The sequence below is a fragment of the Typopeltis vanoorti genome, chromosome 23 (genome assembly GCF_054136105.1).
Source record: "Typopeltis vanoorti isolate ZY-2024b chromosome 23, IOZ_Tvanoo_1.0, whole genome shotgun sequence".
Classification (NCBI taxonomy): domain Eukaryota; kingdom Metazoa; phylum Arthropoda; class Arachnida; order Uropygi; family Thelyphonidae; genus Typopeltis; species Typopeltis vanoorti.
Genome location: NC_143571.1, coordinates 5,206,872 through 5,220,452, shown reverse-complemented (window position 1 = coordinate 5,220,452; position 13,581 = coordinate 5,206,872). Strand labels below are relative to the sequence as shown.

The 13,581-nt window shown below is 35.1% G+C and overlaps 1 protein-coding gene across 1 annotated transcript in view; it reads right to left on the bottom strand.

Annotated features, from left to right (window-relative positions):
* Arc42 (Activator-recruited cofactor subunit 42) overlaps positions 1–13,581 on the bottom strand; it is a 164,307-nt gene that overhangs the window by 61,213 nt on the left and 89,513 nt on the right. Inside the window, exon 8 of the mRNA XM_090412720.1 lies at positions 7,139–7,219. Coding sequence (XP_090268846.1) covers positions 7,139–7,219 — 81 coding nt within the window. The remainder of the gene's footprint in view (positions 1–7,138; positions 7,220–13,581) is intronic.

The window sequence follows — 13,581 nt, the reverse complement described above, 5'->3', positions numbered from 1 at the left end:
CTTCAGACTACTGTCAACCATCACTCCCAAATCTTGAATATCATCCACTTCCTGCAATACGGCACCATCAATATAGTACACAGCCTTATATTTCTGCGTGCCAAAATGTAACACCTTGCACTTATTAATATTAAAACTATAACCACACTCCTTTGTCCAAGTCAAAACTCTGGTCAAATCTTCCTGAAGAGAATTAATGTCAGCAGTGCTACTTATAATTCTCTCCAACTTTGCATTATCAACAAACAACTGATGATTCCTAGTTGATCCACATGACATATCATTTACAAACAAGTTAAACAGCAGGGGGGGGGCCAAGAACAGAACCCTGGGGCACTCCACTGGTTACTGGTTCAGAGAGCCAGTCTCCAATCCATCTAACCAATATACTATCTATTCCTGTCTCTGCAGCTTGGGCACCAACTAATCATTGCAAAACAATTTTGCAAAGTCCAAGAATATCACTGTATATGATTCTCCCTTATCTAACACAATTTTAGCAATTTACTTGCATAAAATGCAAGTAAATTGCTAAAAACAAGACCTACCCTTTACAAATCCATGCTGACCATCATAAAAAATGCTATGTTCATCAACCCAATCCTGTATTCTATTCCTAACCAATCTCTCCCACACCTTCACTACAACTATATAGACCAATTATAGACCAGTTATACAGACTGGTCTATAATTGGAAATTTCTGCCATAGAACCATGATTGTAGAGTGGTGCTATTTTGCCTTCTTTCAATTCCTTAGAAACCTCACCCACTTTACAGTGCTTCCCAAACTTCTGGATGTCAGGGCCCCCTTTGGAAAAATTAAAATATTTCATGACCCCCTTGAAAAAAAAAAATCGTAACATAGACATATTATTATAATATTTATTGTATTTATATTCAATACAAAACACACAGCGAATATTGCAAAAATCAAATGCAAATATTACATTTTTAGCATCTTACATACACATTTGACATGCCACATTATCTCATATTTTTATATAGATAGATATATTGTTATTGTACATTTGCAGTACAAGCACATGAAAAGTAAAACGATTAGTAATAAAAAAAGAATTAAAAACATAAAAGAAGTTTAATAACAATTGAATTCAATGGATGTGTTTCAATACTGCTACACCAATATCAGGTGAAATATTTGAAACTTCAATTCTTAGATTTCTGCTTTGAAATGAAACTTATATGAATAAGCATATATTTACTAATATTCATTAAGTGCAAAAATATGCAGGAAGCAAAATTTGTGAATCTGCACAAATGTGTGATTTTTTTCCATTAAAATATAAAAAATAACAAAAAAGAAATAATAAATAATAAATATTAAATCCATTTGTTTTAAGATAAAAAAATCTACTTAGTCTTAAAACATTTTAAATTTGTTTTCATTATTTCACGGCCCCCTCAACAAAACCTTCAGCCCCCAGTTTAGGAAGCACTGCACTAGAAGACTTTCATTAAACAACCAGGTCAAGGGAATAGCTTACTGTTGTGCACATTCCTTAAGAATAGTAGTGATATGTCATCCATTCCCACAGCCTTATTAACATTTAACCAATCAACACCTGATACACCTCTGATTCTTTCACTTCCAATTCTCCTAATACTTGCCTCCCTTCTATATATTGCAGCGCATCCTTTACATCAGTATGATACACACTGATAAAGTGCTCATTCAATAATTCCACTATATTCTTTGTAACTGTCATTCTGCTGCCATGACTATCCACCAGTGTCAACCTGCCATAATTATTCTCTCTCTTGCTTGCCATATAGTGGAAAAATTCCCTTCAGTTAACCTTGGCCTGACTAACCAATATCCTCTCATATTGCAATCTCCTCTTATATACTCTTCATGGATCCGATTGCCACCAACTGTCTTGTACCTCCTTCATAGCATTTTCTTTTCCAGCACAGCTTGCTTGATTGCTATTTCACTCCTACTCACTTAACCCTTGGTATGCAGTTATACATTGCTTGTGCCTTGTGAATTTCCATGCACTGTCAACATCTTTTCTGCTCAGCTCATCCACCAAAAGTACTGATGCTAACTGACTACAGAGCTTCCTATAATCACCCACTTTATACTTCCACATATATCCATTTTTGGCAATAGCCCACAACCTTTTCTTGTTTCATCACTTCTCAAACAGGTACCTTATAATCACTCTCACCAACCAGTGGAAGTGTCAACACTCCATTAACAACTACATCTTGTGAAAGTTTATTTTCCACTTGGTTAGACTATAATAAATTTAGTTTAATCCTTTATCCAAGTGTAAGCAAAGAAAGTTTGCGGCTGAAGTATCTTCAGGACTGAGGTAACTCGTAGTAAAGATGGACCAAGCTCTCATCACTCCTTGTCTCAGTATCTCCCATAATGCAAAGCACATCTCCTTGCAGACATGTATAATGCTATGCATTAAGGGAAGGGCCACTACCCAGACCGGTTTCGACCTTTATTGAGGTCTTGTCAGTAGGAGACAGACCTAGAAGTGGAGATACTAAGGCAGAACAATGGACCTCAATAAAGGTCGAAACTGGTCTGGGTAGTGGCCCTTCCCTTAATGCATAGCATTATTATGTCCGCAAGGAGATGTGCTTTGCATTATGAGAGATACTGAGACAAGGAGTGATGAGAGCTTGGTCCACCTTTACTACGAGTTGCCTCAGTCCTGAAGATACTTCAGGTGCAAATTTTGTTTGCTTACACTTGGATAAAGGATTAAACTATTATTACATCTTGTGAAGTTATCACCAAATCCAAAACAAAGCCTTTAGTTGCTTCAGTTGCATGTTGCTCAAGATATTTCTTCTTCTTAAGCTTCACGAACCATTAAGGTTCTTAACTGCAAGTACCACAGTTCTCCATTTTTTCCTATCCTTAGCCAACTCCTTCCAGTTTTGCAGCTTCAGCTCTTTTATGTCCATTTCAATGTTATCCATCCATCTTCTGTGGGGTCTTCCTCTAGGACGTCTTCCATTTGGGATGCGAAATGATTCTCCTCACTAGCCTGTTATCCTGTATTCTTTCCAGGTGACCTAACCATATCATTCAACTAGCACTGATTTCATTTATTATTAGTGGCTTCTTATAAAGTGCATAGAGTTCTTTATTCGTTTGCCTTCTCCATTCATTTGTCACAGGATCTTGAACCAGACCAAATATTTTTCTTAAGATTTTGTTTTCGAAGCGTTGTAATTGGTCTTCATCAGCTTCTGTTATATTCCATGTCTCTGCACCATATAATACGAATGGTCTAATTAGCATTCTGTAGGTATTTATTTTAGATTAGTATGACAGATTTTTAGATGAGAGGAGGTGCTGAAGTGAGAAATAAGATTTATTACCTGCTTGGATTCTCATCTTTATTTCTGTTTGGATCTTATTATCTTGAGTTATTATAGAGTCTAGATATTTATATTGTATGGAGTTTTTCAATATCATGTCAGCAAATTGAATAGTTGATGATTTACCGAGATCATTATCTCTAGATTCTTTTAAATATTCTGTTTTATTTTAGTTAATATTAAGTCATATCTGACCTATAAGTCATATAAGACCTATTTTTTCAGAAGAGGTTTTAAGGTTTATAAAAGTTTCAGTTATATCATCTGCACTTTCTCCTATAATATCAATATCATCTGCATACCTCAGGAATGATGCAGAGCATGATACAGTATTTTTTGTTGTTTCTCGAATTACCTTTTCTAAAGCTATGTCAAAGAGTATAGGTGATATCGCATCTCCTTGTTTTAAACCTGTGGAGATGTTGAATTGCTCTGGCAATATGTTGTTAGCAACGACTCTACATTGATTTTCATGTACACACATTTTGACCAATCTGATTAATTTTTCTGGTATTCCAAATTCCTTTAGGATATTTCATAGACTGTCTCGATGTATGCTATCATGTGCTTTTTGGAAGTCAATGAAGAGATTATAACCTTCTTTATTGTATTCCCAATTTTTCTCTAGAATTTGTCTCAAGGTAAAAAAGGTGATCAATGGTTGATCAATTTCTTCTGAATCCTGCCTGATATTCTCTGAGAATCTCCTCTGCATATGGAATAATTCTTTTTAGGATAATATCAGACAGGATTTTGTAACTATTTAAAAGTGAGATGCCTCTATAGTTTTCACATTTCCTTTTATCACCTTTTTTGTGGATGGGGATTATTATTGATTCTTTCCAGTCTTCTGGCAGTTTTTCATTTTTCCATATGAGATTAATTAGTGTGAACAGTGTGTTAGTTAATTCTTTTCCTCCATATTTAATTTGTTCAGATATGACTTAATCAAATCCTGCAGCTTTATTATTTTTAAGAGTTTTAATGCTTGTTTCTATTTCACTAAATGATGGCTCTTTGACTTCTGGTTCACAAGTAGAGTAAATTTTGGCTAGGAATGTTGCTTTGGGATTTTGGCAGTTTAGCAGCTATTTGAAATATTCCCTCCACCTTTCAGCCATGTGTTTGTCATTTGCAATAATTTGTCCTTTATTATCATTAATTATTGAAGTTCTTGATTGATAGCCTGTCTTTAGTTTATTTAGACCTTGAAAAAAGTTTCTTGCATTTATATATATGTATTCTCTTTATCAGTTTTATTTTAGATTCTTTTAGATATCGTCTTTTTTTCTTGCCTAATAATTTTGTTTGATTCTCTGCTAGAAGATCTATAGTTTTGATAGTTATTGTTGTCCTGTTGGTTCTGAAACCATTTAAGCTTTGCTTCTTTATTCATTTCTATTGCTTCTTGCATCTGTTATTAAACCATTTATTATGGTATGAAATGTTTTGGAATCCTAAAACTTTTTCAGATGTTCTGTTTATGCAACTCTTAATTTCATTCCATTAAGTATCAATATTTTCAGTTTCCTCAATATTATTAAGCTCTGCTTTTATTTCACTAGAATAGTTTGATCTTATGTTACTGTTTTTCAGATGATCAACACTGAGTTTAGGATGTTTTCATTTTTATTGAAATAGTTTTTTGTTAAGTTTTATTTTCAGTACTGATCCCACCAAATAATGATCTGAATTACAATCAGCACCTCTATAGCTTCTAACAGTTTGAACACTGCTTCTAAATCTTTGTTCTATTAAAATATGATCAATTTGGTTGTGGGTTAATCCATCAGGTGATGTCCATGTTTGCTTATGGATGTCTTTCCTCATAAATGTTGTGCTACTTATTATCAGATTCTTGGATATTGCTAAATTTATTAACCTTATCCCATTATCATTTGAGATTTCATGTAGGCTATTATTTCCGATTGTTTGTCTATAGATTTCTTCTCTTCCTATTTTTGCATTAAGGTCTCCTGAAAGTATAATTATGTCACTGGTTAGTATTTCATCAATTATTCCTTCCAGAGTATCATAGAATTCATCCTTGGTATCCTGATTAGTTTCTTCTGTGGATGCATGTGCATTAATTAAGGTTATTTTGAACTTTTTTGTTAGCAATTTTATTTCATTGAGTCTTTCATTGATGGCCTCAAACCTTATGAGTGAGTCCCATGGCCTTCTTTGTATCATAAATCCTGTTCCTAATTCATGTCTTCCTGTGACATTTCCACCATATAATAACAAATAATCTCCTAATTTATGTTCACCACTATCAATCCATCTAGTTTTCTGAATTGCCACTATATCCATGGAATGTACAGTTCGATATTGAGGCTTTTATTAAAGATGAGGTTGTTGGCCCTCATGCTTAACCCCAACCAGGGTGTCTCTCTTAGTCTGGACCCTCACCTTTGACCAGTCTGGCTTGAACTGGTCAAAGTGGTGGTAGTTAGTCACCTTTGACTAACTACCACCGGCATTGCTCTCAGGGTCATTGGGACACGCAAGCCCTGCCACCACGACAAGGTGAAGACACCATTGGGGGACTTAAGATATTTATCTCTCAGAAATTCAACAAACTCACTCTCCTTGTTCCCATACACTATATCTATATTCTTGTAATTAAAGTCTCCCATCAAGATCATCTTCTTACTACATGCCTAAACATTTCACAATCTGTATTCTTTACATTCCCTGGCCTATAATAGCATCCTATCAGATATACTAGCCTGTTAATTTCTTTCTATATGAGTCCTTTTGGATGAGTTTATTAATTATATATTTTACATTATCCACATGTCTGAACTCCTCATACAAGTATTTTACTTGGATAAAAATGTCACAAAATAAGAATTTTAGTGTTGCTGCCTGCAACAATACAATAGTTACTTTTTTCAGTCCTTAATGGGTTCCATATTAACCTTTTGCTCTCACTTAATATGGCTTTCTATACAATGCTGCATTGTTTCCTGTATTTGCAAATCCAATAAAGTTTCTGCAGTGTAAACTTTAAATCTTTGAATCTTTGAAACTTTGAATCTTTAAATGTACATGGAAACTTCTTGAAAGACTTAAAATAGTAGAATAAAAAATGACTGATTTGGCCAGGCATACAGTATTTGAATACTGTTTTTAGTTTTAAATTTATGACCTCCCTCAAAAAACATGCAACCAGAAAGCACAAGTACTGACAAACATATCGACTTTTATATCGCTTTATTATTCTAATACTAGGTTTATAAGAACCAAGTTACTTGGCTAACTTATAGGTCACTGATATTAAAAGAAGATGGGATTTAATATTTAAGATTTCATGGGTAAACAATATACACCCACACATTTTGGATTAGGTTTTAATGCTTAGCAGTAGTATGTTGTAAAAATCATGCAATAATTTCATACATTTGCTCAATTATTCAATATTATTGGCTATAAAAGCTATTAGAACAAACATGTCAACAATAAACCTTCCGCACAGGACTCAGCATAAGTAATAGTATGAATAGAAGCTGAAAAACACATTTTATAAAGATGAAGGTTCATGACTGAGTTCCTCAACAACTTTAATGAAGTTAAGTGATGTTCTTATTTAATTTTATAGAGCACTATTTGATATGATTAGAGACTAGAGTATGTTAAATGATTTTAAAGAAACAAGCTAACAACACAGCTGGTGAAATTTGCATAAATCTTGTGCCAATAAACAACTCATTACTGAATCTCAGTCTGCAAAGAATACGTATAATATATTCAAAATTTTATTACTTGAATAGCCTGCATTTTAAGGATTGGAGATCCAAAGGCTTCTCTTCTAGCAGCATATTCTATGGCACAATCAATGGCAGCCTGGAAGAAGAGGAGGAAAAAAACATAAATGGAATTCACACCCAAAAGTACGATATGTGCAAATATTGTTAGATTTACATCACAATAATAAAAAATGACAGGGACAGTGGATATTTCTATATAAGAAAGGAATACAAACAATGAAGATGCTAAAAATGAATCATCTTCAGAATTTAAAATATTAATTACTTAAATTAAGGGGATATTAAATCCCACATAGTTTTAAAACCGAATAAGAAACTCAAAGATTGGAATCAGACTACGTACTAGGATCACTTGCATTGGCTAACATTAGTGTTGCCGATACTTTATAGTTTACTATATTCAGCAAGAAACTCTGATTCCAATCTTTGAGTTTCTTATTCGGTTTTAAAACTATGTGGGATTTAATATCCCCTTAATTTAAGTAATGTTTTCATTGCCGAAATGAAGCTTATTAGCTCTTTATACTTAAGTAACTTAATGGTCACACCTGTTTGGAAAACTCGTTCGCAGAGTACATAAGTTCTTTTCGCTATACACCTCGGTATTAGGTCTAGCTACTCACTGATGAAGCCTCAAAAAAGGCTGAAACCGGTCTGGGTAGTGACCTCCCTCCATAATGTAATAACAGCATACATTTTCTAGGAAATGTGTTTTTACATTATGGAAAATACCTAAGAATAGCGATCTGAACTTCCCCCACCTTTGCAACGAGTCGTCCGGTATTGTACTACGTACTAGGATCACTTGTATTGGCTAACGCTAGTGTCGCCGATACTTTATAGTTTACTATATTCGGCAAGAAACTCTCTGATTCCAATCTTTGAGTTTCTTATTCGGTTTTAAAACTATGTGGGATTTAATATCCCCTTAATTTAAGTAATGTTTTCATTGCCGAAATGAAGCTTATTAGCTCTTTATACTTAAGTAAAATATTAATGTTCACATGCTAATTCAATCAGTTTGCTTCTCATTTTGTGACATACACAATAGCTGTATGATATATGTCACATATACACTAAATGCCATAGTTGTCAATGAAAAACAATAGTTTTGTCTTTAACAAGTATAGCATTTTTTTTTCACATGCCTTTTGCAATAAAGCATAATAATGCATAAGCTCCTTAGGATTACTCCATATGCCCTTTGAATGCTTTATACAATAATTTCATATTATATTATTATTATGCCCTCCATAGAGTCAGCAGACTCTTCATGAGAGGTTCATTCAACTGACAACATATCTATCATACTGAATCTTAAAATCCTTAACACTCTCTGCATTAACAACTGGCTGGTATTGCACCCCTTTCAGTTCGAAGATCTGCATTCTCAGCTGATGAAAAAAGCAGACAAATGAATGATGAACGCCATCCACTGTTCGGAGAGACCGGAGTGCCCCAAAGACTAAGATCCCAACATAGCTTCCTGACAACTGTTGAACTATCTAAAAACCTCCCAGAGACAAGACTTCAACAATGGCTTGCACTATATCCTGAAAATAATACTGGTATTCCAACAGCCGAACATCTTCCTCGTGGGGCCCACTTGGACTGGAATACTTGGAAAAGCCTAAACAGACTCCGGATGACAGGATGCTGCAAACAAAACCTCATCAAATGGGGCTACCTCACTGGCCCAGACAATTGTGAGTGTAGGACAACACAGTCCATGGAACACCTTCTTTCTTGTCCCTTTCTTCCATCGCCTTGTGCAAAAGAGGACCTTATATCCTGCACAGAAAGAGCAGTCGATTGTGAAAGATACTGGAGGAACATCTGACCATGTTTATTGTATATAAGTTATGTATAATTTCCTTTTTTTCATATTTAATTATTATTCCTGTATAATTCACCTACCAAATCTAAGCTAATCTCATTGTAATGTATCCTAATTTGTTGTAAATCATGTTGTACCACTTACTTCCTACTGTACTACTTGTATTTGGATACGAAATAAACAAAATTCTGTTGTATAAGACTCTGATCAGACCACACTTAGACTATTGTTCTCAGATTTGGTCCCAAGGATTTGAAGAGGATAAATTAACTGTGAAAAGGGTACAAAGACAGATAACAAAGATGGTTTCAGGACTGTACAATGTTAGTTATGAGGATCAGCTGAGGGAATGTGGACCTGCAGAGTTTGGTGGATAGATGGAGAGGTGATGTGATTGACTGTTGAGAGGTGGTTACAGAGTTGACACTGGGGAGTTCTTTTTCTTGGTTGAACAGCAGGAAGGAGTGATGACAAGGGGCCATCCCTGGAAGTTACGAAAGGAAACTGTGAGCAAGAGGGTGAGGAGTGGGTGGTTTGAACCATGGAATGCACTGCCTGATAAAGTGGTGAGAGCGAGAATGGTCAAGGAGTTTAAGGAGTGGTATGATAGACTTTGTGTTTCCTAGGAGGGACCTCCCAAGATGAGTCTTCATAGACTGTGTTTCTTAAGAAGGACCTCCCGCGATGAGTCTTTTGACTTCATGGAGGCCTGAATAATCATAATAATAATCTTCCTTTCTTCATCTAAAGACAAGCTTTCTCCACTCAACTTCAAGGTGTCTACCAGATCCTGTGCTTTGTTTTACTTTGAACAGTCTGGCAGATTTGCAGCCATCTGTCGTGAAGAACATAAATCTTACATCCAGTACCATGAATTGAAACAGTCCGGCCTACCAGAACATGCCATCTCATGTAAACACAGTTTTATTGGAAGAATAAGCTTTTATATAGAAGCAGATTCCTTATAGCTTACATAAAGAGACCTTTCGATACTGACCGAACTTAAACAGATCTGATGGCCTTCAGTTATCTGCTTTATAGGGAATATTATTATATCATTTTTATGCAAATTCCTGATTATTATATTAGTGTAATTTTTTTAAATAACTGGAAATTTTACTGACCATCTGTTTTCCTATTTACACTATAGTGGCACTTTTTTGAAAATTATATTTATGTTATATAAATATAATTTTATATTATTTTTAAATTTTATATTTAAATTATACTAAAGGATTTAGTGTAATTACACTAAATAAAGTACAGTGAGGATGAGTATGATGATGATCATCATCATCAAATTCCTGCCAAGTACCCTCAAGGGGTGTACAGGATATGATAGTACTACATGAAAAATTACATGACTACTAACTTCCTATCTACAATTTCCCTCCAAATCAGTCTGTTACCTGTCAAGACTCTAACATTATCAGATCATATATTTCTATCTTCTAAGGCCCTTTTTACTGTATCAATCCATCTATATCTTGGTCTTCCTTTGGGTCTTTTTTCTACCAACCTGGCAGAGAACACTTGTTTTGCTAAACTTTCCTCTCCCATTCTGTTTAAGTGACCATACCACCTGAGATTAGCTCTGCTAACGCATTCCTGGATGCTGACAATGTCAAGTTCTTTCCTAATATCTTCGTTTTTAATATGATATTGCCATTGATGCCATCTGTTCATGCCTCTAATCTTTCTCAAGACTCTCATATCTGCGGTCTCTAGTCTTTGGTCAAGTATTTTACTTCTGACCAAGCTCTCAGATCCATAGGTTAAAATTGGCTTGAATACTGTATACTTGAATACTCTATAGTTGAATACTTGTATACAGCTAATTTAGTGTGTTGGCTAATTTCCCTCTTATTCCATATAAATTTATTCAGTTGACTTCCTACCATACTAGCTTTGTTGATTCTGTTGTCATCATCATCATCATCATCATCAAATTCCTGCCATGTACCCTCAAGGGGTGTACAGGATATGACAGTACTACATGAAAAAATTACATCATTACTAACTTCCTATCTACAATTTTCCTCCAAATCAGTCTGTTACTTGTCAAGACGCCAACATTATCAGATCTTATATTTCTATCGTCTAAGGCACTTTGTACCGTATCAATCCACCTATATCTTGGTCTTCCTCTGGGTCGTTTTCCTGCCAACCTGGCAGAGAACACTTGTTTTGCTAATCTTTCCTCTCCCATTCTATTTAAGTGACCATACCATCTGAGATTAGCTCTGCTAACGCATTCCTGGATGCTGACAATGTCAAGTTCTTTCCTAATATCCTCATTTTTAATATGATATTGCCATTGATGCCATCTGTTCACGCCTCTAATCTTTCTCAGGACTCTCATATCTGCGGTCTCTAGTCTTTGGTCAAGTGTTTTACTTCTGACCCAGCTCTCAGATCCATAAGTTAAAATTGGTTTGAACACAGTCTTGTATACAGCTAATTTAGTGTTCCGACTAATTTCTTTCTTATTCCATATGAATTTATTCAATTGACTTCCCACGATACCAGCTTTGCTGATTCTGTTGTCTATTTCTATATTTAGTTTACCATCTTCAGTAAAAATTGTGCCTAAGTAGCTGAAATGTTTTACTTGTTCCACAGGTTCTCCATTCACAACACAGTTGACATTTTCAATGATTCTGCCTATTTTCATTGTCTTTGTCTTTTTATTGCTGACCTTCATACCATATCTATTACAACAGCTATTCAATTTAGTGAGAGAATCTTGCAGACTTGTAGCGGATTTATTTAGAAGTATAACATCATCCGCATAAAGCAAAGAGCTGACATTAACATCTCCAATTTTGATATCAGGTTTAATACCACATTCCTTCATAATGTGATCCATATAGATAATGAATAACAGAGGGGATAATGTACATCCTTGTCTCACACCAGATTTAACATTAAACCATCTTCCTGTACTTCCTTCAATTCTAACTGCTGACTCACAACTCAAATAAAGACTAAGTATTGCTTGATATAATGCCCCATTGACACCATATAACTGCAGCGTATTGAATAGCTTCTCTCTTGGCACCTTGTCATATGCCTTTTCCAAATCGACAAAACTTAAATACAGATCTTTGTTATATTCCCATGCTTTCTCGACTATTTGTCGTAAAGTGAAGATCTGATCCTGACAGCCTCTATTTGGCCTGAATCCAGCTTGTTCTTCACCAAGCTTTTCTTCCACAATTCTTCTCAACCGTTTCTCAAGTATACTTGCATAGATCTTGCCAGGAACACTCAGTAGGGAAATACCTCTGTAATTCTCACATTCAGTTTTATTTCCCTTTTTATATATGGGTACTATGAGAGCTCTACTCCAATCATCGGGAATTCGTCCCTCTGTCCAGGCTTTCTGAACTATGCATTGCAGCCACTGTAAGACTCTTATACCACCATACTTCAGCATTTCTGGCCGAATATCATCTACTCCTGCTGCCTTTCCACATTTCAAGCCTTTGATGGCTTTTTCTACTTCAAGTATGGATATGTATTCCTGACTGCATGCCTGGTCAGTGTTTTTTATCACTGTGCTGTCATCACTGCTTGTTTCATTTAGCAGTTTTTCAAAGTAATTACTCCATACTTCAAGGATATCTTTTTCTCCTGTTTTCATTTCACCTTTATCATCTCTAATTCCTTTTACAGCACTCTTTCCTCCATTCCTAAGCTTCTTCAAAAACCTCCAGAATATTTTGCCACCTTCTTGATATTTATTTTCTATATTCTTGCCAAAGTCCTCCCATGACTTTTGTTTAGCTAGTTTTACACACTGTTTAGCTTTCTTACATTTGTCTCTGTATTCTGTAAGAGTAAAAGCTGACTTATTTGCCAGGAACTTTTGATATGCTTTCTTCTTTTCCTTCACTGCCTCTTTAACTTCCTGTGTCCACCAGGGAGTTCTGATTTTTTTATCTTTGCACACAACCTCACCACATGCCTCTCTGGCAGAATCAATCAATGTTTTTTTCAGAGTTTGCCACTGAATCTCCAAGGTTTGATTAATGTTCTCAAACTCTTTCATTTTCTTTTCAATAATATTTCTGTATTTTAGTCTACAGTTTACATCTGAGAGCTGCTCAACTTTTATTCGCTTTAAAACTTTCTTACATGTTATTCTTTTCAATATGAAATTCAATTTTATCCTGCTCAAGACTAAATAGTGATCACTTCCAATTTCAAATCCTCTGTACACTCTGGTGTCCTGCACCAGGGAGAAAACATCACTATCAACAATAACATAGTCAATGAGACTTTTCTTATTCCTAGCCTCTTCTCTCCATGTGAATTTGTGCACATTTTTATGTTGGAACATGGTGTTAGTAATAACCAGTCCATGTCCTGAGCAGAAATCCAACAGATATTTGCCATTATTATTAGCTTTGCTCTTTTCTCCAAATTTTCCCAAAATATTTTTGTATGTCTCACAATCATTTCCTACTCTACTATTTAGATCCCCAACAAGGACCAACTTTTCCTTTTTCATTGTGTCAGTTGCTTTTTCTAAAGCCTCAAAAAATTCCTCCACTTCTACCTTAGTAGAACCTTCTGTGGGACCATAGGCACAAATA